At 60.0% G+C, this 24,357-nt stretch overlaps 2 protein-coding genes across 12 annotated transcripts in view; one reads left to right on the top strand and one right to left on the bottom strand.

Moving 5' to 3' along the window:
* The window catches only part of WDR25 (WD repeat domain 25), a 136,842-nt gene extending 130,281 nt beyond the window's left edge, over nucleotides 1-6,561 (top strand). Inside the window, exons 5-7 of one of the 2 annotated variants that reach the window (XM_079129507.1) lie at nucleotides 1,605-1,775; nucleotides 4,394-4,534; nucleotides 4,976-6,561. In XM_079129507.1, the coding sequence (XP_078985633.1) occupies nucleotides 1,605-1,775; nucleotides 4,394-4,534; nucleotides 4,976-5,197 (534 nt within the window). In that variant the 3' untranslated portion in view covers nucleotides 5,198-6,561. The remainder of the gene's footprint in view (nucleotides 1-1,604; nucleotides 1,776-4,393; nucleotides 4,535-4,975) is intronic. The other variant, XM_079129508.1, reaches the window with a different exon arrangement.
* A 4,286-nt stretch (nucleotides 6,562-10,847) lies between these two features.
* The window catches only part of BEGAIN (brain enriched guanylate kinase associated), a gene marked incomplete at its 5' end in the record, with an annotated part of 38,557 nt that continues 25,047 nt past the window's right edge, over nucleotides 10,848-24,357 (bottom strand). For 3 of the 10 annotated variants that reach the window (XM_079129499.1, XM_079129500.1, XM_079129501.1), the window contains 6 exons: nucleotides 11,407-12,751; nucleotides 13,863-13,946; nucleotides 16,928-17,035; nucleotides 17,958-18,024; nucleotides 19,201-19,362; nucleotides 22,397-22,486. In XM_079129499.1, coding sequence (XP_078985625.1) covers nucleotides 11,408-12,751; nucleotides 13,863-13,946; nucleotides 16,928-17,035; nucleotides 17,958-18,024; nucleotides 19,201-19,362; nucleotides 22,397-22,486 — 1,855 coding nt within the window. In that variant the 3' untranslated portion in view covers nucleotide 11,407. Of the gene's footprint in view, nucleotides 12,752-13,862; nucleotides 13,947-16,927; nucleotides 17,036-17,957; nucleotides 18,025-19,200; nucleotides 19,363-22,396; nucleotides 22,487-24,357 lie in introns of all 10 variants that reach the window. The other 7 variants (XM_079129502.1, XM_079129503.1, XM_079129504.1 and 4 more) reach the window with 5 other exon arrangements.

The following is a 24,357-nucleotide window of genomic DNA, read 5'->3' as shown; positions in this document are numbered from 1 at the left end:
TAGATCATAACTCCGCGGGGTGCTGCTGTTCTTGGAGCTGGGGTGTGCAGGTCATCAGAACAGATGTCGGGGATTGTGATGTGGGCGAAGTCCCTTCCCAGGGCCTCCTGGACCTGGTGGGCAGAGCTTGCAGCAGTGGCACAGCCCTGGGGCCCATGGCAGGGCTTGGCGCTGCTCCCCAGCACCCTCTCCTTGAGGCTCAGGTGTGCCTGGTAAAAGCCTGGTGTGTGGAGGAGGCGGAGGGGTGGGCACTGCAGCATAAGCCAGGGCAGCCTGCCTCCTGTCCTGCACTCAGGGGTCTGCAGGGTGACCTCTTTTCTGCTCCTTGACCACTCTTTGGGCTTCAGGGGGCCCACCTCGAAGTCACCCTAACTGAAGGCTGCTTCTGAAGAGGCTCAGAGAAGAGCAGTCATTTGTTGCCTACCTTTGCCCAAGAGTTCGACCCCAGGAACTTAGAGCCAGGAACTGGCCAGTAGGAAACTGAATTTTGGGCTCAAAATGTGGGGAGAGGATCTGCCACACTCTGGGTATGTGACCTTGAGCCAGTCCCTGCCTCCCTGAACTCAGTGTGCCTCACCTGGAGTATGGGTCTCCACTTTCCGTCCCTATGTCTAAATGAAGTCTGTGGAGGGCTGCGTTTAATGAGATTTAGCGTATGTATTTGAAAGAGGAAAACAGAAAATAACAAGTCAAAAATTTAAAAGGTGTGAACTCCAGTTTTTTAATTTGTCAAGACAGCTCATTTACTGGCCGGTGGGACTGAGCTGTGTTGGTGCTGCAGCCAGTTGGTGGCACCCTGGGAGCTGGTAACCCTGTGGCTGGCGCTGTGCCGAGGCCTGACTGCTTCCACTGTGGTGGCCTGTTACGACAAAATTGCAGTGTGAAGTCACGGTCTCCACGTTTGTTAAACGGAGCACCTTCTTATCCTCACGGCCTCACCGCTGCCCAGACCAGGAGCAGCAGAGGGTACAAGAAGCCCCCTGAAAACCCAGAGCCACTGTGGCCTGTGCAGCAGGCGTGGCGTGAAATATGGTGGGGATGATGAGAAGATGGAACGTGCCATCAGAGCTGAAGCGTGCTCAGCAGGTCTGCCTTTGTGGTCAGTCTTGGGAATGCTTGCTCCCTGCATAACTGGTACTCCAGAGACAGTGGTTCGAGACTTTGTGAGCTGGAAGTTATGTGACATCTTCAAACATTCTCACAAAATATGACACCGGTGTGATGGGGATCACCATGCCCTTGGTGCCATGAGCAGGGCCTGGGCCCTTCTTCAGCGTGTCTTCATGGGACACCTGCTGCTCCCAAAGGGCCCATGTGCTGGGAGAGACCAGTGCCGCCCTGGACCCATCCATGTGGCAGTGGGGGGACGCTGTCCTGGGGTTAGGCTCTCACAGGGGAGGCCTCATGGAACAGCTCCCAGGAGCCACCAGCATTGGCCTGCTGGGGAAGCAGAGGCTCCCCCACCCACCGGAGCTTGGGGCTGCTCTGCCACTGCGTATGTGACCCAGTACCGCTTCGTTAAACCTGCCGCCCCCGGGTACCTGGGTGGGCACCTGCCCCATGCTCCTGGACTGCCCGTGTGACCAGTGTCTCTACTCATGCAGGTGGTGAGAGGCTACAAGGCAACCATACAGCAGACCCTGGACATCCTCTTTCTCCAGGAAGGCTCCGAGTTCCTGAGCAGCACCGACGCTTCCACCCGGGACTCTGCTGACCGCACCATTATTGCCTGGGATTTCCGGAGTTCTGCCAAAATCTCCAACCAGATTTTCCACGTGAGCAGCTCTATTTGGCATTGTTCTCATTTTGACCCTGACATGTTCCTGTGTCCCTGGTCTGTCCGAAGTCCCTGGCCCCTCCTGTGGGAGGGGGTTCGACTGCCTGAAGTCTCCAGGATGGGGCCCAAGAGAGCTGCCTGCATGGCCTCTGCAGGCCCCCAGAGCAGCTCTCCTGTGACCCCATCCCTGCAGGGCACCTGCAGGATGGGGGTGGCCCCATCAGAGGGAGGGGAGGATGGCCTGTGGCCCAGAGACCCTGCCCCCCACTACCAGCCGAACAGCCAGGCAGAAGGGGCATCTGGCCTCCCTTGCTCAGCACCTCTGGTGGGTGACCTGATGGGGGAGTGCAGAGTAGGGGCTTAATTTAGGAAGAACACCTGTGCTAAAGTCACCACCTGCCAGGTGGGCCACGGGACTGTTCTTTAGCCCCACCCGCCTCCATACTGGTGATTGAACCCAGGGGTGCTTTACCACTGAGCTACACTCCCAGCCATTTTTATTTTTTATTTTGAGGCAGGGTCTCACTTGGTTGCTGAGAGTATGGCTAAGTTGCTGAGGCTGGCCTTGAACTTGCCATCCTCCTGACTCAGCCTCCCAAGTAAGCTGAGATTATTAAGCCTCTTTAATTCTTTTTCTGTTAGAAAGTTGAGGATGAGAGCTGGGTGCTAGGGCATGTGCCGTAGTCCCAGCTATTCAGGAGGCTGAAGCAAGAGCATCACTTGAGCCCAGGAAGTGGAGACTCCTGGGCAACATAGCAAGACCCTGTCTCAAAACAAAACAAAAAACCCCAGAGAAATTAAGGATGATATTAATCATTGCAGAAAGTGGTTTTGAGAATTAAGAGAGAGAATGCTCACAAACGGTATATAGCACAGTGCTAGGCGCAGGGAGGCTCTGTTGTGTGTTAGCAGCCACGACCACCACCACCACCACCACCACCACCACCATCACCACCACCAGCACCACCACCATCACCACCACCACCATCACCACCACCACCACCACCAGCACCACCAGTACCACCACCAGCACCACCACCATCACCATCACCATCACCACCACCATCACCACCACCATCACCACCACCATCACCACCACCACCACCACCACCATTAGCACCACCACCAGCACCACCAGCACCAGCACCACCACCACCACCACCACCAACACCACCACCACCAGCACCACCAACACCACCAGCACCAGCACCACCACCACCACCAGCACAACCACCAGCACCACCACCACCATCACCACCAGCACCAGCACCACCACCACCACCACCATCACCACCACCATCACCACCAGCACCAGCACCACCACCAGCACCAGCAGCACCAGCACCACCACCACCACTTGTCCTCCCCCATCACCACCTCTGTCATCACCATCACCACCACCATCACTGCTGTGAGGACAACCACCACCACCTCGATCATCACTACCAGCACTGCAGCCTCACAACCGCAGAATCACCCCAGTACCACAGTCAGCACCACATCACCACCAGCACCGCAGTCACCACCATCAGCACCACAGTTGTCACCAGCACCATCACCACCATGACAATCATTGCCACCAATACCACAGTTGTCACCACAACTGCCACCACCTGTGCCACAGTCACCACCATCACCACCTTCATAATCACCACTGTCCCCTTTTGAGATTGCAGATCTGAGTGTGTCAGCGCCCCTTCTGCTTCCTTGTGCTGAGGGTCCCAAGTGGCCTGAGCAAGCTGCCTGCTGTCCTCCCTGAGGGGGTTTCTGGTGTCACCCACTGGGAAGGAAAGGTCCCAGAAAGGGCACGTCTGACAGCAGAGGGCATCCTGCCTGCAAGAGTCCGCAGAGACCCGAGCAGGACTGATGGAGCACATCCTGCCTGAGCCGCTGGCCATGCAGAGCTGACGGCCATTGCTCTCTGTGTTGCAAGCAGGTGCTCTGCCAGCAGCTCATGCTGGGGAGCTTGTCCTTCAGCCGCCATGGCCTCTGTGCCTCTGATGCCCGATGTTCTGTGGCTCCCCACTCTGCCCTCTGAGTGGGGTCATTTTGAGACTCTAAGTCTTACGTGGGTGCAGGCAGGTCTGGCTGAGGGCTGCTTTCTGTGTGGCCCCTTGTGATTTGAGTCATTCATTCGTGCTTTCCATTTGGCCATTCCCCTCCTCACTCCCTGGATCTTTGGCTGTGCGAGAGCCTGGGTCTCCCAGGGTTCCCCATGGAGGTAGGGAGGGGCATGGCACTCATAAGCTGATGTCCACAGGGCTTAGGAATTAGGAAGGGGATATATTTGGGGACCATTTTCATCCTGCCACAGGGTTGCAGGTGGCTTCTAGGAGCTGGAGAAGGGCCAAGAATGTGACCCCGTGACCTCGCAAAGGGCCTGAGGACACCTTGACTTCAGCCCAATGAGAGCCACATCCGACTTCTGACCTCCAGCAGCAACTTACTGTTGTTTTAAGCCACTGAGTTTGCAGTGACCTGTTACAGTGGCAGTAGGAAACTCATGGGGAAACTTACGCCAAGGCCTGGGTACATGGCTCCAGAGCAGCCTGCAGGCTGGAGGCGGAAGACCTGGGCAGCCTTCTCTGACCCTCCTGTGGTCTTGCTGTTTCTCAGGAGAGATACACCTGCCCCAGCCTTGCTTTGCACCCGAGGGAGCCGGTATTCCTGGCACAGACCAATGGAAACTACCTGGCCCTCTTCTCCGCCGTGTGGCCCTACAGGATGAGTAGGCGGCGGCGCTATGAGGGGCACAAGGTATGCAGAGCTCCTGGTAGGCGGAACCAGGAACGGGCTTGGGGTCTGGGGTGCACGACTCTCTGGGTGGATTCTGCCTTCTCTTTCCAGGGGATGTGTGCCACATTGGCTGTGGTCTACCCCAGGCCCTGAACCTCACAAGGAGAGGTGGCAGGGGCGAGAGTGGGAGCAGACCGGCATGGGCGTGGGCCACCTCTGCACCCACCTCTCTACCCAGGGCCCCCTAGGCTGAGCAGAAGGGGCCAGAAACTCAGTGACCATCACTGAGGACACTGCTCCGGTTGGCTTCCACCACCAGCCCCTGGGTATGGCCCACTCAAGAGCCCTTGGCTTCAGGGTGCTGGGCCTCGGTTGTTCTCTGTGGAGAGGAGTCACAATTCCGATGCACAGGGCAGCCTAGAGGACTATCTGTGGCCACTCACCACCCCCATGTCTCTGCAGGTCGAAGGCTACGCAGTGGGCTGTGAGTGCTCTCCATGTGGTGACCTGCTGGTGACAGGCAGTGCTGACGGCCGGGTCCTGATGTTCAGCTTCCGCACAGCCAGCAGGGCATGCACGCTGCAGGGACACACACAGGCCTGTGTTGGCGCCACCTACCACCCCGTGCTGCCGTCTGTCCTCGGCACCTGCTCCTGGGGAGGTGATATCAAGATCTGGCACTGACCCCAGTGGCGCCTGGGGCCCCCTTCTCCCTCAGGGGAGGGGGCTTGGGTACTGAAATTGGCTTTGAGTCAGACCTAGACTGAGGCCGCCTCCACCACCCGCTGCACCTCCGTTTTCTCATCTGTGAAGTGGGGACGAGAACCTGTCTCAGGGTGGCGAGGACTCCTGAGTGAGTGCCTGCCGGGTGCCCGGATGCCCAGTGAACATGTGCGCAGCGACAGGCAGGCATTGGCAGGTCCCTCCTGCTTCTAGCTGCCAGGCCTGCTGGGATGCCGCAGACGGGTGGCAGGGTGCACCGCTGGTCCTGAGCCGAGTGTCTCCAGGGTCAGTGGGCCTCCGGGCTGGACTCTGCCCTTGGGAGCCCTATGGTCCTGCCAGGCTTACAGGGCCTAAGCCCCTTCCTCCCACACAGTATGGCCATCTGGGTCCCTGCTCTGCCCAAGCCCTGGCACTCTCTGGGATGATGTGTCTGTCCTGGTGAAGGGGCGATGCAGAGAAGCAGGCCCTGAGGAGCCTCAAGGAGCTGGATGGGGTGAAGCTTGATTCCTGGGGACCAGGGCAGGTCAGCACACGGCGAACCCCACCAGCACTGTCACTGAGGGGCCACGCTTGCCACGGGCACACCCGGGGCACGAGGGCCTCCAAGCAGATGAGGGTGAGGGCCCTAGGTACCTTGGAGTCCTCCTGGAGGAAGCAGACCTTGAGCTGGCAGGGAGGGCATCCTGGAGGGTAGTCAGAAGGGAAGTGCCAAGAAGTGCCCGGGCAAGCAAAGAGACATGCTGCTAGTCCACGCACTGCTGCCAGATGTGGCAAGGCACCGCCCTGCCCAGCCTGCAGGCTTGCCAGGAGGGTGAGGAACGGGCAGTCCCTGGGGGTGTTGAGCACAGTGGTGCCCAGCCGTGGGAGGGAGGCCGAGCTACTGCAGGGCTGCTGCGTGAGGTGCTTCAGTGTGCTGGGGGTCTTGGGGGTCTACAGGAAGGGTGTTCCAAGCAGAGGGAGGAGCAGATCAAAGGCCCTGAGTTGGCCCTGTGCTGAGGGCCTAATGCATCCACCCTGGCCTTCCATCTTGGCCTTGCCCCCCAGCCCACTGTCAGAGCAGAGCAGTCTGCACAACGGATGTCAGGCAGAGGCAGCACCAGCTGTGTGCTCAGCCTGGCGTGAGGAAGCCGGAGCTGAGCATGGGGCATGGGGAGAGAGAGCCATGGCCCAGTGTGCCCATCATGCCTGTCAGAGTGAGGGAACAGGCACCCGGGCCCATGCAGGGCACAGACCTCTGGAGCCCTTGTGTGCTGAGTCAGCCGTGGTGGGAACTTAGTCTGGGAACACCTTCTGTTTCTATTTTTAGGCTCAATAAATGGTTGATTTGGTAAAAGTGGTCATGCCCCATGCCCAGTATACCTGGTCCTTGGCACAAATGGAAGCACCCACCAGGCGGGGAGCTGAGACAGCCTGCACCACCCAGAGCCTGGCACAGGGAGAGGGCGTTCCTCCCTCACTGCTCACGTAGCTGCCCTCCTTCTCACCTTCACCTTGGACTTTGCCCTTTGTTGTCCATTCTGTGGCCACTGGGAGCCCCTGGGATTCTGAAGCCAGCCCAGATCATTCCCCACCCTGGCAGACTCTGTGCTTTAGGGCCTTTGCACCCACCGTCACAAGTGCTGGGCCATTGTCCCTGCCCTGTAAATACCCACTCTCCCTCCCTCATTCAGCACCCTGCAGACAGGACCTCAGAGAATGAGCTTGCTTCATGCTCAGCCCACAGAGCTCCTGGCTCCACCTGAGGCCGCCCCACCCCAACATGGTCAAGTGCTCCGGCATCCTCTGTCCCTGGCCTCTGGTACACAGTTGGTGCTCCAACTGTGGCTGCAGGAATGGCTGCAGTCCTGGAGTGTTGACAGAATGCATACTATGGGGTCAGATGGACCTTGCCTTCTTTGTTGTGCATCCTGAGGCAAGCTGTATGGCCACCCTGGACCTTGCTTTCCCTTTCTGCAAAGTGAGAACTGATATTCTCAACTCGTGGAGATCAGTGAGATTGGTCTCTGCAGCTCCTGGTAGGTCCTGCATGCAGTAGGTGCTCAGGCAGCGGTAGTTGGCAGAGTTGACATCAGGGATGTGGGTGTTGTGCCGGTTGAGGCCAGAGGGTGTGGTTCAGCTCTATGCTCAGAACTGCCATGCAGGCCAGAGGTTGGCGGGATCCTGCTCTGCCCTTGCTATCCCTCTGCTCTCCAGACATTGGCTTTGTCCACCTTGGGTCTCAGGGCAGAGGCTGCTAGCCGGGGGCTGCTTCTTTCCTCCTTTCTATTTGATGAGTCTCATGGAAGGACTTGGGTTGGCCAGCTTCTGTCAGCTGCTTGCCTCAGACAGTGTTCATGGGCCAGGCCTGGAGGGAGCTATGAATTGTAGTTCCCACGGTGGCGCTTCCCCACAGGACCCAGGACCCCATGGATAGCTTCACGAGGGTCTGCCCAGGTCCAGGCGTGTTTGCTGAATGAGGAGTGGTATATGACCAAGCCAGACATGGCCGGAAGGAGGCTGTGCCTTCCTGGGGCTGCCCTCACCTCCCTGCCAGCCCCAGGTCCTGGGTCCCAGGTGCCTGCCTGATACCTAGCACTATCCCGGGTTTCCACCTTCCCCAGAGTGTTGTGACAGGGATGTCCGCCACTCTGTTGGCTGCGTCCCTTCTGTCGGCGTCAGAGTTACTCTGAGCTTCAGCCAGGCCTCAGCATGAGTGTGCCTGGGAACACCTCCCCTCCGCCAGGACTGCCGCCCCTCTGCACTCAGCACACACCCCAGTGCTGTGATCCTGGGAGGCCCGCTCAGGTCTAAGACCGTCCCCCTGATTGCATGGAACTATGCAGGTGCTTTGCTTCTGAGCCTCAGTTTCCTCATCTGTAAAGTGGGACAGTTGGGAAGAGCAGAGGAGATGAGGCAGAGGAAAGGGCTTTGTAGATTGTTTCCCTCAAACGCCACCCACACCTCTCTCTGAAGTCCATTTCTTTTCCAAGCTGGTGGCCTTGAACAGACCCAAAGCTGTGGCCCTACTGGAAGCCCACTGTGGAGGTTTCTTAGGGCACCTCTCCGGATTTGAGAACTCAGGTGTGGGAGTGGCCGCCTGCCTTTGCCTCCTCCTGCGGGGCTGTGGTTTGGGAAGAATGGGGCAGGTATGCTCTTGCTTTGTCTGTTCCTAAATGTGTTCTTCCAAAGAGCAAATACTGACTTTGATCCTTGGCAGGGTGTTGGGGAGTTCACCATTTGCAATTTTAAAATAAGAGAGCTAAATTTAGGACACGGGAGCAGGAGTGAAGAGCGTGGGCGCCCCTTCACCCACCTTCCTGGGCCCGAGCGCTCACCTTTATCTACCTTTAAAACCCGAAATGCCAGCTCCAAATTGGTGCTGGGAGCAGCAGCTTCATCCTGAGATACCTGTGTGGGCTGTTGGCTGCCTGCTGTCCTGTATGCCAGGTGTGGCTTTTATTCTGAGTGGGACTTGGGTTCGCAGCTCTTGCAGGGTGACCACGATCCCCACTGACCAGCTGAGGGAACCATCTCAGGGCACCAGGGCTCTCTGACCCTGAGGATGGTGCCTACCGCTAGGCCCTCCCTACAGTTGGGCCACTGACTGTCTGGAGGGTCCCAGGAGGTGATCAGTGTCCTCAGGCTTCAGAAGGGGAAACTGGACCAGTGGGGACCTGGTACTCCCTGAGGTGACTCGGCCAGCTGGCTGCAGAGCCTGGCCATACACTGTCCCAGTGGAGGTTGAGAAGACTGGTGGTGGGGGCACAGGTGGAGCTTCGCCAAAGATGAGGCAGGGTTCCAAGTGGTGGCCAAGGCGCAGGGAGCCCCGCCCTGCTGGTCTGGATACCTGGGTAGATGGGATCTGCCAGCAGCAACTATCCAGCTATGTCTCTAGCCTGAGCCCTGGGGGAGCCCCTGGAAGTACGAACGGCTTCTGGAACTCCCCAGCTGTCCCTTCTGTGAACTCCTATTCATCCTTCTGATCCCTTTCACTCTTTCCCTTGTAGCAGTGAGAACCCTCTCCTATTTGGATAACCATGGGCCTTCTGTACTTGAAGCCCTGGACCTGGTGTTACACCAGCTGCCTCTCAGCAGAGCCAAGTCCCTGTGGCCAGCATGGCTGGACAGCTGGATTCAGCACTGGGGAGAACAGGGAAACACCAAGCCACAGTCCAGGGAATTTGGGGAGAGAAGTTGCAGACTTAGTGCTTAGCTATAAGCACTTAGGAGTCCCAGGGTCCTGCTGAGCCAACTTTAAGCCAGGAGGTTTTGGAGAGGCAAGTGTAAGTTCCCTAGCCACATTCCCCACCCAGCCATGAGCAGGGGCCCAAACATCTGAAGTGCTCCGGGAACAAGGCAGTGGGAGCCCCAGCAGAGGCTGCCTTTGGAGGCTGGGGCAGACTTCAGGCCATTAACCAGGTCAAGGTGGTCTCCCATGGGAAGGACCCCCAAACACCCAGAGAAACATACAAAACTCCACTGCAGGAGGAAGCCTTCATCCTTGGCCTGGCAGAACCGTGTAAGTACACCTTTGAGAGTGAGAATGAGCTTGCATGAAAGAACCAGGAACACAAAGAAACATGGCAACATGAGCAGGAACCAAAGTAACAGACCCACTGACTCCACATGATGGAAGGAGCAGACACAAGCTTGGAAACTGTTCCAAGGAGTAGGGAGCCATAGCGAGTAAGTAGCACAGTGATCTGCAGAACAACCAAACAGAACATCTAGAAAAAAGTAACAATTGAAGTAAAAAACTCAGTGGTTATTTCACAGCTGAATGAACACAATTAGTGAGTGGAAGTGCAGCAGGGTGGGACAAAGTTAGGAAAATGTTTAAGAGCAGTGGGCACAGTTAGAGGGGCTGCCACAGGCCTGCGGGCAGCCCAGAAGGAGAAGAGAGAATGAACTGAAAAAACAATTCTTAAAAAATATTAGGGTGGTTTTTCCAGAATTGATAAAATACACCAGTCTACAGATTCGAGACTGAGTCCTAAGAAGACACCCAGACATACCTTCGGGAAACTGCAGAAAGCTAGAAGCCAGAGGGAAGCTAAAGGACCATGGAGGGAACAGCTCCTGGGCTCTTGGCGCCTCCCCACACCCATGGGAGCCAGAGTGCTATAGGGGAGACCTGCGAGTGTCCTTGGCAGAAATAGCACTGGGCAAAGGGGTAACACGGACTATATCGGACACTAAAAGTGGAGCAGACCTGTGCCCAGCGGAAAGTGGAAGACTATTCTAGGTGGAAGCAGTAAGGGATGTGAGGCGTAGGTATCCAGGTGGCATGGCCAACGCCATGCAGGAGACAGGAACTCAAATGCCAGACAAGGTCGAGGTGCTGGGCCAGGTAAGACTGCTAAGAGCAGGTAGGGAGCCCACCTTGGCTGCATCAGCGTCAAGGGAGAAGAAACAAGCCACACGCAGGTGCCTCCCACTGTCTTTTATTGATGAATGCAAAACAGGACGTGGACGGACAAGCATGCATCACGGCTCGGAGTGCAGGGTGGGGGCCTCATACGTCTGAGGTAGAGAAGGTGGCGTCGGGGGGCGGCTAGGGAGGAGGGAGCACCGCCGTACTGGGACAGTGTCCCGGCCCCACTCGGGACTGATGGGCCACAAAGAGCTCCGGTGTCGTGCTGGCCGCACTGGGAGAAAGCGTTCAGACATTCATATCCCTAATTGGTTCCACTTCCCTCCCGGCGGACTGAACGGTGGGGTTCCCTTGTCACCAGCTTGTTGGGTGCCTCCTTGCATGTGGGGCTTGGTCTTTCCCTTCTCGGGGGCAGGCCCCACGCACCCTCACCGGAAAAATAAAGGAGCTTTGTGTGAAGAACGCCAAGGCTGCCATCCAGGCTGCTGGAGGCCAAGTGCGTTAAGAAAGACCCTTTTTCTCTATAAAAATAGTTTCACTTTATAAAAGGGGGATGCTCACCTCGGGCGGGGTGACAGTGGTGACAACACTCTAAGTGGGAGTTCCTCAGTGGGGAGGCTGGGGTGGACAGATGGGATGGGGAGCAGGGTCCCCCTCAGACTCTACTGGGTTGTGGAAGAGGGGGCGTCTGGACCGATTCCTCCGCGGCAGGGGGCTGGGGAATGGGGGTGTCTGGGGAGGGGCTGCCCCTCTCAGCCACCACGTTGGGTGGGGCCAGAGTGGGGGTGGAGGCCCCAGCCGCGGCCTGCGGGCAGCGGTCAGTTGAGCAAGGTTCCGTAGAGCTGGGCTTTCGTGAGGCTGTCCTTGCGGCTCAGGCCAGAGCCGCCAGTCCGCGGGAAGGCCTGCTGGGGGCTGAGGCGGGCGGCAGGGTGCATTTCCGGGGAGGCCTCCATGGAGCTGGGCTCCAGGGAGTCCCTGGAGCCGTGCTCTGGCTCAGGGCTGCTGGCAGCTCCACACAGCTGCACCCCCAGCCTGTCCCTGTCTCCCTCGCTGGGTGCGTAGCCCGGGAGCGGGTCAGCCGATCTGCTGGGGCTGAGGCTGAGGTCGCCACCAGCCCGCAGGAAGCAGGGCTCTGCCAAGTGGCCCTGGGAGAGGCCATCACCCTCCGAGAAGCTGTCGGCCTTGTAGGTGGCATAGAGGGGGCTGGCGCGGCCCTCGGCCTTCTGGCCTGGGCTGCCCCCGCTGCCACCATAGTAGCGTTCAGAGAAGCTGCAGGGCGAGGCTCGGCCCGCGGTGCTGGTCGGGTAGGAGTAGGCACCAATGTCCTCCACGCTCAGGGGCCGCCACTGGCCCCGAGCGTCCTCTCCAGGGAGCCGGGCGGACCCTGGCTTGGCCCGTAGGCTCCACAGGTTTGGGGGCATCAGGGCCTGCTGGGGGCCCGGGGTGGCTGGGAAGCGAAAGGACTCAGCTGGGTACGGAGACACTGTCCGCCCGAACCCTGGGGCCACCTCAGCCTCAAGAGGGGCTGCCACGGCGGCCGTGGCCTTGGCGAAGCGAGGGCTGCCCTCGTAGGTGGCAGCGGGAGGCTTGCGGTTGAAGAGCTCGTCGCGGCTGTTCAGGTAGATGGCCTGCTGCGAGGCGGTGAGCGTGCTGGCCTGCGCGTGCTCCTTCTCCTCCGACGTGGCGCTGAAGCTGGAGTAGGAGCTGGACGTGGGCAGTGAGCCCGCGTAGCCAGGGAAGGCCTCGCGCCGGAAGCCAGCGGGGAAGGCCGCAGCCTCGGCCTCCTCCTCCTCCTCTGCAGCGCTGTCTGTGGAGTTCTGGGCCCGCAGGAAGCCCACGTCTGTCACCGGCGTGTCCACGCTGGGTCGCCGGTCACGCCGCCGTTCTTCGGGGCAGTAGAGGGCTGTGTCGCTGCAGTAGATGTCCCCCTTGTATGGGGGTCGTGGGGCCTGCTTCTCTATCCCGTCACGGAAGGCCAGGTCACGGGCCGAGGCATCTGACAAGTGGGAGGACAGGCTGACCGGGTCAGGCTTCTCCAGCACCTTGGCGATGACGCAGGTGGGGACACTGTCGGCGTAGGCAGGGTGGCAAAGCTGGGAGGGCAGGCTGCAGCCGAGCTTCTCCATGTGCAGGTTCACGCGCTCCTGGAAGTCCGAGGGCAGCTGGAACGGGTGTGGGGGAGGGAGGGCAGGGGTGGGGTCACCGTCAACACGGGCCCAGCCCTGGCCCTGAGGCTGAGGACCACGGTCAGCGTGACCAACAGGCAGGCAGGCAGGCAGGCAGACGAACAGGGACCCCCAGGGTTCTCACAGCACGCTGCAGGAGCCAGGGCCGGGACACCGCATGGGAACAGACTCCCCAGCACAGGGCTGTCGTCAGCACACCTCGGGCTCCCTGGTCACCTCTACCAGCCCCACCCCATCCGACAGAGCCTGGAGGAGGCAGTCAGCCCAGAGAGCCGGGACTGGGCCTGGCTTGGGCCTCGCCCCAGCTCCTGTCCAGCGAGGGGGACTGACTTGCTCACAGACCTATGGGCTCTGGGCACCCACCCCAGACCCCGCTGTGCTGAGGAAGGAGACAGACTCAGAAACAGATGCAACAAAGATTGAGGCCAGGGCCAGGCGCCCTGTGGCTCCCGCGCGAGCGCCTGGTGCCAGTGGGGGACGTCCCGCTACTGTTTGATCTATTTTGTGAGTGTGTCAGGCATGGCCTGGGCCCAGGGAAAGGGGACATGGACAAGGGCCTGGAGGGCGGGCTTGTGTGTAGGGTGAGCAGGTCCCTGGGCCAGTGCTCCAGGTGGCCGTGGAGGGGAAGGGTGGGCTCTGTCCAGTCTGGTTTCAGTGTCAGACAGGCCTGGTTCTGAGTCCAGACTCTTCTCTCTGCTGGCCTTGGGACCTTGGCCAGACCTACTGTTCCCTGACATGTGTTTGTCATCTCTAAAGCGGGCCTGTCATGTGCCCGATCCTCGGGGCTGCTGTGAGGTGCACACCATCTGGACGGGGCTTGCAGCGGGAACAGGAGTGGAAGGAAACAAGTAGCCTGGGCGGGTCCAGGGAGCTCTGGGGAGGGCCACGGCTGTCCGAGCCAGGGCGGGCAGGATGCATGGGGTCAGCGAGGCCGGGACCCAGGGGTGCGAGGAAGTTGAGGGGCTCAGGCTCACCCGGCATCTTCCTCCTCAGGGGTGGGGGTGGCCTCAGGGTGGGGCCGGCCCAAAAGGAGCCCAGAGTGGTCCTGGGACAGGGTGGGCCTGGCTGCGGGGCGGGGTCACGTTACCTCGGACACCTTACGGACCCTGCCGTAGGTCTGGCTGCACTGCAGCAGCTGGGCCGCTAGATTGCAGTCCTTCCTATAGAGCTCCTGGAAGACAAGAGAAGGCGTTCGGCGCAGCTCGCCCCAGAGGCCCCTGCCGCCCGGACCAGTGGCAGCGGGCAGTGGGAGGTTGGGCAGAGCCGGCTGGACTCCTGGCCCCATCCCTCGGGGCTTCGCGTCCCTGCCCGCAGGCGAGGGCCTGTTTGGACCTGGAGCTGCTGCCGTAGGGAAGGGCCTGCCAGACAGTGCTGCATGGCCGACCAGACGTGGCCCCAGGCCTGCCAAGACGGAACCTCCCTCAGGGGTGGCCATTGTAGTTGGGGGCCCCATTGGTCCCCAGGCTCGTCCACCCGGTCTGGTCTCCCTGCCCCTCAGCCCCAGGGTCCCTCTAAGATGAGCTGGTGGGCAGTGACCGGCAGGAATGAGGGACAGGTGGGCCCCCAGCCCCTGCCACCCCGTCTTGGACTCGTGCTCATGCCCCACTCTCAGGGCATTGCCTGGCCAGGGGGCTGGGCTGGAGTGGGGCAGGTGTGTGACTCTGGGTAGATGAGGACTGGTCAGCCTCCAGAGCTAAAAACAGATGCAAACAGTAGGACTCGAGGGGATTTGGTTGACTGAAAATCTCTGTTGCATGTGCCTGTGGTTGCGGGGCCTTCGCCGCCCCTCCCGGGATCCCACAGCCTCGCCCCACAATGCTTCTGGCTAGGGCTGCCGCCAGAGTCCTGGCTGAACCAGTGTCAGGCCAGGTGGCACCCAGCACGGGCACCCCTTCCTGCCCGTTCCACGCCTTGGAGCCGTCTTCACCCTACCTTCACTGAGGCTGGGGCCCCAACTGGCCTGCATAGTGGTGGGAACCTGGGTCCCCAGTCTCCTCCTAGGAAGGGCACAGCTGGATGAGGACTGAGAACGGACCTCCTGTGAGGCTGCCCCTGGCAGCAGAGCGCTGTGGGTCCTGCCCAGCTGGCCTGGCTCTGCTACCGCACCCCCACAGCCCAGCCGGAGGCGTGGGTGACCTTGGACAGTTCCTGTCATGGACACGGTCCCCAGGGTGAAGACATCACATTGGCAGGACCCCTGACTGGGCACTGAAGGCCCTGAACTGTCCATGTTGGAGGGTGTGAGGTTCAGGGACCCTCCCAAAGGGCCACGGTTGCTGACTCTCGGGGAGGAGCCACGGCCTTCTCAGGCAGAGGAAGCAGGAGGGGGACCTGCCACCAAGAGCCTGGTGCGGTGCAGGAACCAGGCGGCCCTGAGTGGAGCTCCGGCTCTGCCTGTGAGCGTGGCAACCTGGACACTCACGGAGGCTGGCCGCGCCTCGGCTTCCTCACGTGCACTACCTCTGCAGAGATGCGCCAGGAGGCCTCCCACATCATGCTCTCTGCCCCCTGCGAGAGCCACGCAGCTTGCAGGAGTGGTCTGGTGGAGCCTCCCGTCCCCACCTCTGGAACCACTTCATCACCGGAGGCCCCCCTCCACTCAGCCTCCAACCTCTGAGTCCCCGGATCCCGGGGCTGTTCCCAGCCCCCTCTTACCTGAGCTCTCAGCAGCTGTGACCCAGCTGGCCAGCTTGCTGAGGACCACCTGCTCCTCGTGTGGCTTGGGCCACCATGCGTGCCTGGTGTCTCCCTCTTGCTGGCCTCTCCCTCTCAGCCGTCCTTGCTGGTTCCAGCTCATTAACCCGACTTTGGAGTGTCCCTGTGTCCTGCAGCCTCCCCTCCCCTCGCCTGCACACACTCCCTTGTGACCTCTGCCCCCACGTAACTGGCTTGCACCCCGGCTCCACACCCCATACCCAACCACCCTCCTCGAGAAGGGCCATGTGCTTCTCGAACCCAAGCCCCCACTCACAGCTGCCCCTCCACAGGTGGCCATGCCTTGGGGGCTGGCTGGACTCATCACCTGCCCTGCAGAGCTGTCTTGTTGGTTCTGTCTTCACAACATGGCCAGGAGTGAGCCCTTCTCCCTCCTGCCTGCCTCCCTCCTGGCTGACACTGCTCTGTCCTGTAGACCACAGCCTGGCCTCCTCTTGATGTTCCTGTGCCTGCCCTTGGCCCTGCAGTCTGAGCTCACTAACTAGCAGCCCAGGGAACTGTGAACACAGGCACGTTGTCCCTTTGTTCAGGAGCCTTCTGGGGCCCCCGACTCAGAGTAAAGCTGATTCCTGAGGGACCTTGCGCAATGCGGCTGCAGCCCCCCCAACAGCCTCTTTGCCGTTCTCCACATGGGCAGCTTGGTCCTCCAGCCTGGAGGGATCCCTCTCAGATGTCCCCCACCCTGCCTTCAGGTCCTGGCTCAAGCAGCCTGTTTCAAAAACGCCCAGCAGGTCTGTGACCTGCCACTGGCAGCTCCTCGTCCTGTTCCTGGCTTTGCATCTCGGCAGTGGACCATGTCTACCACCTCTAGGTCACGCAGTTACCTGCTTTAGTCTGCCTTCCCTCAGGTGTCAGCCCCGTGTGGGTGGGGACATATAATCATATATGTGTATATACGTGTGTGTGTGTGTATATATATATATGTATATATATATATATTTTTTCCCCCCTGCTTGTGCCTTTCACACTACATGCTCAGCCTAGCTACATCTGGCAAGGAGTCAGTCAATGCCGATTAATGAAAGCATGGTGGCTGGAAAGGGCCCAGCCATCTCATGGGGCCTCTTGACCAGGCCTGTGGGTGATCTGGGCTGGCTGAAGGCAGAGGTCCTGAGTGCTGTGACCCCACCTGGGGCCAGGAGGCTGCACCCTGTGGGAAAACTTGGCCTCACATTCCCTAGCTCAAGCCCTTTCAGCAGAGGGCCTCTTGGGGACACCTCAGTAGCATGTGGCCCACCTGTCTTATCCTTCCCCAACTGCACCAGACACTCTGCCACATCCTGACTACTCTGCCCAGCCACCTGTCCCCTGTGCCAGACTGGGGCCAAAGCCCCTCAGCTGGGAGCCCTCCAAGCCAAGGTCCTGACTGCCAGCGCCTCCCAGGAAGCTCCCTCAGATACCCCCAGCCCTCCACGGGCAGATGCACAGGGCACTCACGTTGTCCTCTGACAGCTTGTCAATGGTCACCTTGGCCTCCAGGAGGTGGCTGTTGAGGGCGACGATCTCGTGGCTCAGTGCGCGCTTCTCTTCCTCGTAGTGCTGGCCCTGCAGGACCAGGGCAGCAGAAGGAGGTGGTCAGTGGTCAGCTTCTGGCAGGCCAGAACAAGGCCTGTTGGATTAGGTCTCCTGTATCCCCTGAAAGCCTGAGTGACACGGTGCTGGGGACCCAGGTTGCAGGGGTTAGGCGCACGGACTGACCAGGTTTGAGCCCAGCCGTACCACTGACCAGCCTCGGTTCTCATCTGCGACGGGACTGACGAGGCCCTTCCCCAGGAGGCTGGGATGGCTTGTGCTCACTCTCACAGAGCCTGGCCCATCTCTACAGACTGGGAAACTGAGGCTCAGAAGAGAAGGGCCCTGACAGGGTCCCAGGCAGTGCCAGACCCAGCCAAAAGAAGAAGGAACCTCTCTGGACTCACGTGCCGGAGCCTCAAATGCTTTCTCCTAGAGTCAAATCTAGGATTCTCGTGGCCACCATTGCTATTGCTCCTGCCAGCACACAGAAAAGGCAGCACCCGGGTACTTTGTGGGTATCAAGGGCCTTGATACTCACCAGGGCCAGGCCTGGGGAAAGTCACATTATTTTATCACAGGAAGACAGAAGATCCCCAGAAGAGGCAGACAGATGCTCAAACCTGCCTCACTCACGTGCCACCTCAATCTGAGCCTCTCCGTTTCAGTCCCTGGGCAGTCCTGTGGCTCTGCGTGAACACCCAGCCTGGGCTGCTCGACCTACTGCTGGGGCAGCACAGCAGTCCTGGCCCAGCTCTGTCCTTGTCCTGCCAGTCCCTCCCATTCAGTGGGCAGAAGAGAACCAGCTGAACCCTAGAGCCCTCAGGAAGCAAGACCTGGGACTCAGCTCCTAAACAGGCCAGGAGACACCAGGGGGCCACTTCCCCCAAGGGCTCTGAGTCACATGGCCCAGAAGGCAGTGCTGGACAGGGAGTGGCGTCAGGGTGAGCCTTACCATGCGGTACAGCTTGCCCTCCAGCTCCTGGTTGATCCGCTGCAGTGCCAGGTAGTTGCTCTGAATTCTGCAGCAGGAGGCAAAGGCACAGGTCATTTCTGTGCAAGGTCCAGCCTTCCCGCGCCCGTGTCCACATGGTTTTTGAGCAGGTTGGAGCTGACCTCCCTCCCTGCCTTGGTTGAATGTGGGCACCTGTGCCCAGAGTGGAGATTATCTCATTAAAGCCAAGTCATGTCCAGGCTTTTCCTAGGCCAGGGCCAAGGACTTACTGCCCCACCTCCCTCAGCAGGTCTCCCTGGAGACAAGGATGGTAGGTCCTCACTCCTGGCCGCTCGCTCACATTTTACACACAGTTCTTAAAATCCTCGCAGCTGCACATTAGTAAGGAAGACACTCAGTGCAGGCAGGGCATGGACCCTGGGGCGAGTACAGGACACATGATGACTGAGCTCTGGGTCTAGCTGGAGGGAGGAGTGGAGGCAGGCAGGCCTTAGGTGGACGCTCTGTGGGTCTCCTTCAGCGGCAGGGCCTGTGGGCAGCGTCTACCTTTTACACAACCTTTGAGTTGCATCCTCGGCCCCAGCTTGCCTGGGGGAAACTGACACAGAAGGCGGGCATGAGGCAGCAAGTGGAAGAGCCAGGACCTTAATGGATGTCTGGCCAGCCTTGGTTTCCACACAACTTGATGGTGACATCAAAAGTCTCAGCAGGATGGGGACATTGAGGGAGGGCCAAAGAGCCCTCCTGGCAAGTCCTCCTTCAGGGCAGCACTGGTACTCTATAGCTGGTACTCTATAAATATTTTAAAAAACCAAACCATCAGCAAAGTTTGCCTCTTTGCATCCTGTTTAAGTCGAGAAGCCTGTGACAGGTCAGTGACACCATCTTGAAGGAGCAGGGGTTTGGGGCATCTAGCCCCAGCCGCGCCAGGAGGGGCCCTAAGTCTGTGCATCTGGCTGGTCTCCAGGCCCAGGCACCCATCCCCATCAGGACCCAGGGTGCCACTGGGGACCCTGCTGGGCCAGTCACTTCTGGAGACTTTCTGTGTCCTGCTGCCACCAAGAAAACGTGGCAAAATGTTCAGTCAAGATGAACAGGAGTGAGAAGCAGGAATGGAGCCTGGCACGGGGAGGGGCCCAAGGAGGAGCCTGTCCCTGTGTCCAAGTCCTGGCCTGCTGTTCCGGGCGCAGGTCTGACTTCCACCTGGGCCAGCAGAAGCGGCCCTCCTGGGCACCACCCTCACCTGCGCAGCTTCTCCGTGACCTTTTCCAGCTCCTCCTGTGCCCGCCGCAGCTCGATCTCCAGGTAGTGGCGCGTGGAGTCGAACTCGGTCTCCAGCTTCTCCAGCTTGTGCGTGGTGTAGGACAGCCGCTTGCGCAGCTCGCCCTTCTGCTCCTGCAGCGCACTGCAATGACACGCGCCGTGGCCCACCGCGCCCTGAGCGGGCGCCGGGAGCCCAGCCTGCGTGGGCTGCTCCCTGCAGCTGGCGGCCTCCGCAAGGGTCATGCGCTCTCTCACACGCACACACCCTCGCCCCCGCAGCCGCACGCAGGACTTCCGACCCCAGGGGTCGGGGCTCCGAGCCAAGTGCCTCTGCCATAAGTACACCACCACGAGGTCACCTTGGAGTGAAACTGACCCCAGAACCCTGTGTGTGTGGGCGGCTTGCTGGGCCCTGGTACAAGAAGCCCTGTGGCGCGCCCCCTCCCTTGGGAGCTGGCCAGGGACGCCAAGGCCCAGTTAGCAATGTCATGCCTGAGACCCGACCTCCCTTCCCCTGACTGGTGGCCCCAGCACATTGTGTCTACCTCTCTGGGCCAAAGAGAGGCTGGGTTGATGCCCCACACCCAGGCAGGACCCATCAGGATAGGCACGACGGGAGCGCTGGAAGCTCAGCAGCCTGCGCAGGAAGCCGCCCAGAAGCCCGCCTGCCTGCTCACCGCATGACCCCTGCCTGACACCATCTACCCTTATGAGCCGCCAGGCAAGGAGCCACTTGAAGAAAAGTTGGGCACCAGGCAGGGGCTGTGGGTGGCCATGCCCCAGGGGCTGGTGGTGAGGTCCAAGTTCCCTGGGTCTCAGTAAGGACCTGGGCACCCATGCTCCAGGGGGGCGACCTCTGCCGGGTTTGCTGTGGGGTATACAGTTCTGCTTCTGGCCCTGGGGAGCAGGAGGCAGGTTCCGGTGTCACACTGGAAACCAGGCAGGGCCCTGGAGCCCTGATTCCATCCACATGTGCAGAGGGGCCTTGGACAAGAGCCTGTGTCCTCAGGACCTGCCTGACCCAAGCCCAGTGAGGGCTGTGCAAGGACAATGACCTCTTCCCTGCCGGAGGGTTGAGAACACAGGGCTGTCCCAGGAGCTGCCTGTGAGCACTCCTTGATTCCTGCCCAGGTCTACGTTTTTAAAATTAAATACAGAGTTGCTTCCATTCTTGAAACTCACAGAACGGTGGGACAGGTCTTCCCAAGAGTCAGTTCCACAAAAGAGGGGACAGAGTAACAGGGGAAGCCCTGAGGCAAGGCTGCCCCACCTCTAGCATCCTGCAGCCACAGGCTCCAGCTGCCCCACTGCCCCTGATTTCTTCCCTAGGGGGGCACAGTCTTCCTGGGTGCCCACATCACCCAGGGCGCCCCACTGAAGGCAGGGCCTGGGTCGGGGCAGGCAGCAGGCCCTGAGGTTGGACGCTCCCCTAGGTGTTCTCGATCACAGGCTCTGCCTCCTCGGGAGGACGGAGGGCCTTGTCCGTTGCCCCACCTGCTCCCTGCTGGCCTGCTCCTCATCCCTCCTCCAGCCACACTGCAAGTCCTCACTGACCAGTTCTGGGGCCTCAGTCTTCTGAAGCCAGCAGCCCACTGTGCCCTCTCCCAGCCCTGCCCATTCTGGAGGCATTGGTTTCCGTGGGCACCTCAGAGCCATTGACCCTCACTCCTCCACCTTGGTCGCCTTGCTCTTGGGCTCTGTGGTCACTGGGCGAGCCATCCTGTCACCCATCCAGTCGGCACGCTTGCCCCTTCCCCATCCCACCCCGGAACCTCACTGTGGGAGCAGGACCCGGGCCCTGGCCCAGAGAGCCCAGGCTGAGAGGGAGGCAGTGAGCAGGAGCCAAAGGACAGGCCAGCTTGGAGGTGCCAGGCCACCCCAGGGGCCACTGCTCCAGGACCTACTTACCCTGGGCCGACCAGGGGCCTTTTGTGCACTAGGTGACTCCCTGCTCTGCCAGTCCTCCGACAGCACCCTTGCCTCTCCCGCGGCCACCTGGAGCCGCACCCAGGCCAGGCCTTGGCCGCAGAGCCTCAGCTGCTGAGCCTACCCCTCACCCACCTCCACACCTCCATCAGGGTTCCCAGCCCCTGTCACTGTGACTCCCAGCTCACCCGTACTAGTGTCCCCACCACATCGTCCCCTCCCCTCTCTCTGGCTCCATCACGTCCACAGACCCTGCACTCACCCAGGCTGTTCTGTAAGGCGCCGGAGCCGTCGAAGGCCAAATCTCCACACCCAGTCGCACATGGACCCTTCCTGGCTGGGGTCTCTCTTAAGCTCCACCCACCTCATGTCCAGCAGCCACCAGATCCCTATGCCTCTCACTCAACCATCCAACACAGACCAAAGTCCCCCCATTGGTTACTGCCTGCACCCCCACATGGGGAGGGCCATGGGACCCCTCCTTGCCCTTCACAGCTGGCTACTAGTGCCAGGGGCTCAGTGTCTTAGAAGTCCTCCTGGACAGGGAGGATACTGGGTGGTTACCTGGATCTTGCTACCAATCCTTCCCACTGTGCTGGGGCACTAACCCAAGCCCCACCTGTCTGTGGTCTCAGTTTCCACATCTGTAAAGTGGGGTGATCACCCACACATGGGGAGCAGGGCCGATGCTGGTCCCTGTCTGATAGGTACTAAAGCCACCAACACAACGGGATGCTGCTGGGGTGGTGCCGTGGAAGGGGGGGCCTCTGGGCCGCGGGAGGCTGGGGAGGTGCCAGGGGCCGGGGATCCTGCTTTAGGTGGGGGTATGGCCTGGCGGGGCCCCAGTGTCCTTAATAGACATGTGGGGAAAGGCGTCTGCAGAGCTGGCAGCAGCCAGTTCTGGTTCTCCACCCACCTGTGGGGTCCCCTCCCTGTGATCTGGGTCCCAGGAGCTGGCTCTAACCTGGCACATGAGTGGGCTTATGGGTTTCCTCCTCGCCATGGCAGCCCCTGGGCAAGAAGAGTCCTGGAGGAATCTTCCCACAGGGGGCCCCTTCTGGCCATTCACAAGAGCCCGAGCCCAAGGTTGGTGCCAGAATGTGGTGACAATGTTCTGCTGGCTGGGAGACCCTTCTCCTCTGAACCTCCCCATCTGTCTTGGGGAGTCAGACACAAACATGGGATGGATGTCTGGGGACAGACGTAGAGACACCAAGGAATGGGATGGCGGGAGACAACAGGTGTGTTACCTGTCCCAGAGCGAGGGTGAGGACCTGGTCAGGCGGCCCTGCAGGACTCGGGGCTGCCCGAGGCACGAGGGCACCCAGGGGCTGCGCAGCCTGTGGGTGAAGAGGACAGAGCTGCTCAGAATAGGTGGGGCAGGTTCGGGGCAGGGTGGAGGCCACTAGGGCCCACCATTGGGCACTTGACCACAGCCCTTGGCTGACGCCCAGAGATGGGAAGTCCATGTCCACACCCTATGGTGTGGAGGCTCCTGTCTTCAGGGTGGCAAAGGTAGAGGGATTCAGGAAGCTCAAGAGAGGGGTCCCAGCCTGTGCACCTGTCAGAACTTGCTGGTCACTCCAAAGGGCCTGAGCTCATCTGTGGCACTGAGTCCCAGTGTGGCAGGTCCCTGGTCACTTGCTGGGGGTTTATATTTGGTGTCCTGACTACTGCTTCCAGTGTGCAAGACCACCTGATCAGAGACAAGGATGCTGGAGACAGGTGACCCTCTTCTCTGCAGGACTGTCCTGTGAGCTGTGGGACCTGGGGGAAGTTAGGGGTCCAGGACACACTTCGCCTTCTTGGGACCCTGCTCAGCCACCCTTTCCTATGGCCAGTCTAGGTTGGACAGTGGGTGGTGTGGGAAAGAACGCAGGCCTGGCCTGGCCTGCTGGGGGCTGCCCCACTGGAGGACCACAGGTCACACACCAGCCTCAGAGGAGTGCTGTGCGGCCATCCCAGCTGATGGCTTGTAGGGATGTGGGTGCCCAGAAGCTCGGGGCTGGCTTGCTGGCTCTGGAGCCAAAGCAAGAGGCCAGCCCTGCTAAGGGAGGCCATTTCCATCACCAAAGACTCGGATGCTGCCCAGAAACCAAGCGTTCAGAGAATGCTGAGCGACGCAGGCAGATGTGTGTTCTGGGGGAGAGCGGCATAATCCCATCTAAATGAATAACTGCCACAGAGCAGCGTGGAAGGCGAGATATGTCAATTTGTTTCGCCTGGATGGTGGAATGCTGGGTAATTGAAAAATTTTTATACTTTTCTGGATTTGTCATATTTTCCATGGATGAAAAATTAGGAAAAAAATTTACTGAGGATCAAATTTGGGCACCAAAAAAAAAAAAAAAATCAACATAAGCAATGATTTCATGGGCTGAGGGGGGCAGCAGAAGCCAGGGAAAGCTCTTTGCCCCAAGCTATGAATCTCACTGTGGTCACTGCTTCTCTGAGCCTCAGTTTCCTCACCTGTAAAATGGGGCCTCTTGCCCCTGGCTTCCTGAACAGGAGCCAGGGCCCAGCATGTGGTAGGCAATGGTGGTGGTGAGCGGCAGGGCCTTGGTCTCTGGTTAGAGACCAGGAGCTTAGGACTTCTGTTCCAGGGTCCACCCTTGGCAAATGACCCCAATGCTGTTGAGTGACACAGGGCAGGATCCCAGTGGGCAGGTTCTTTTTGGAGCAGTTGGAACCAACTGGTCAGCCCTTGGTGACTTAGCAGAGACCAGCTGTGGCCACAGGTGTCCTCCACCTGGTCCTCATCCATGAAGCCCACCAGCAGACCCTTCTGCAGGGTGCTTCTGGTGGGTGAGGTCTCTGAAGATTGGGTGGTTTGGAGGTGGACAAAGGCTGGGACCCGGGGGGAAACTGAGGCCCAGGGAAGGGGTCGGGCTTGCGAAGCGACCCAAGGTCTGGCTCTGGATGCTCGCAGGTCTCTATTAAGCGCCACTACCAAATCATTCCTGCTGAGCCAGGGAAGACGTGGGATTTTCTTTCCGGCTTGCGGTGTGGGGAACCCCGTCCTAGAGATGGGAAAGCGGGGTCTAGGGAGGGTTAGCCACAGTCTCAAGACAGGCTTGGGAGGGGGAGCCAGTCTGCCAGCCCCTCCTCGGCTCCTCTTCCAGAGAAGGGCAGCGAGGAAGCCGCTGAGCCGGCCGCGGGAGAGCCACGCTGCAGAGGCCTGCCGGTGCTCAGAGAGCAGCAGGCTGGCAGT

Source organism: Sciurus vulgaris (assembly GCF_902686455.1).
Source record: "Sciurus vulgaris genome assembly, chromosome: 2".
NCBI classification, from domain to species: Eukaryota; Metazoa; Chordata; class Mammalia; order Rodentia; family Sciuridae; genus Sciurus; species Sciurus vulgaris.
Note: the sequence above shows the minus strand (reverse complement) of the source record. Positions and strands in the feature narration are given on the sequence as shown.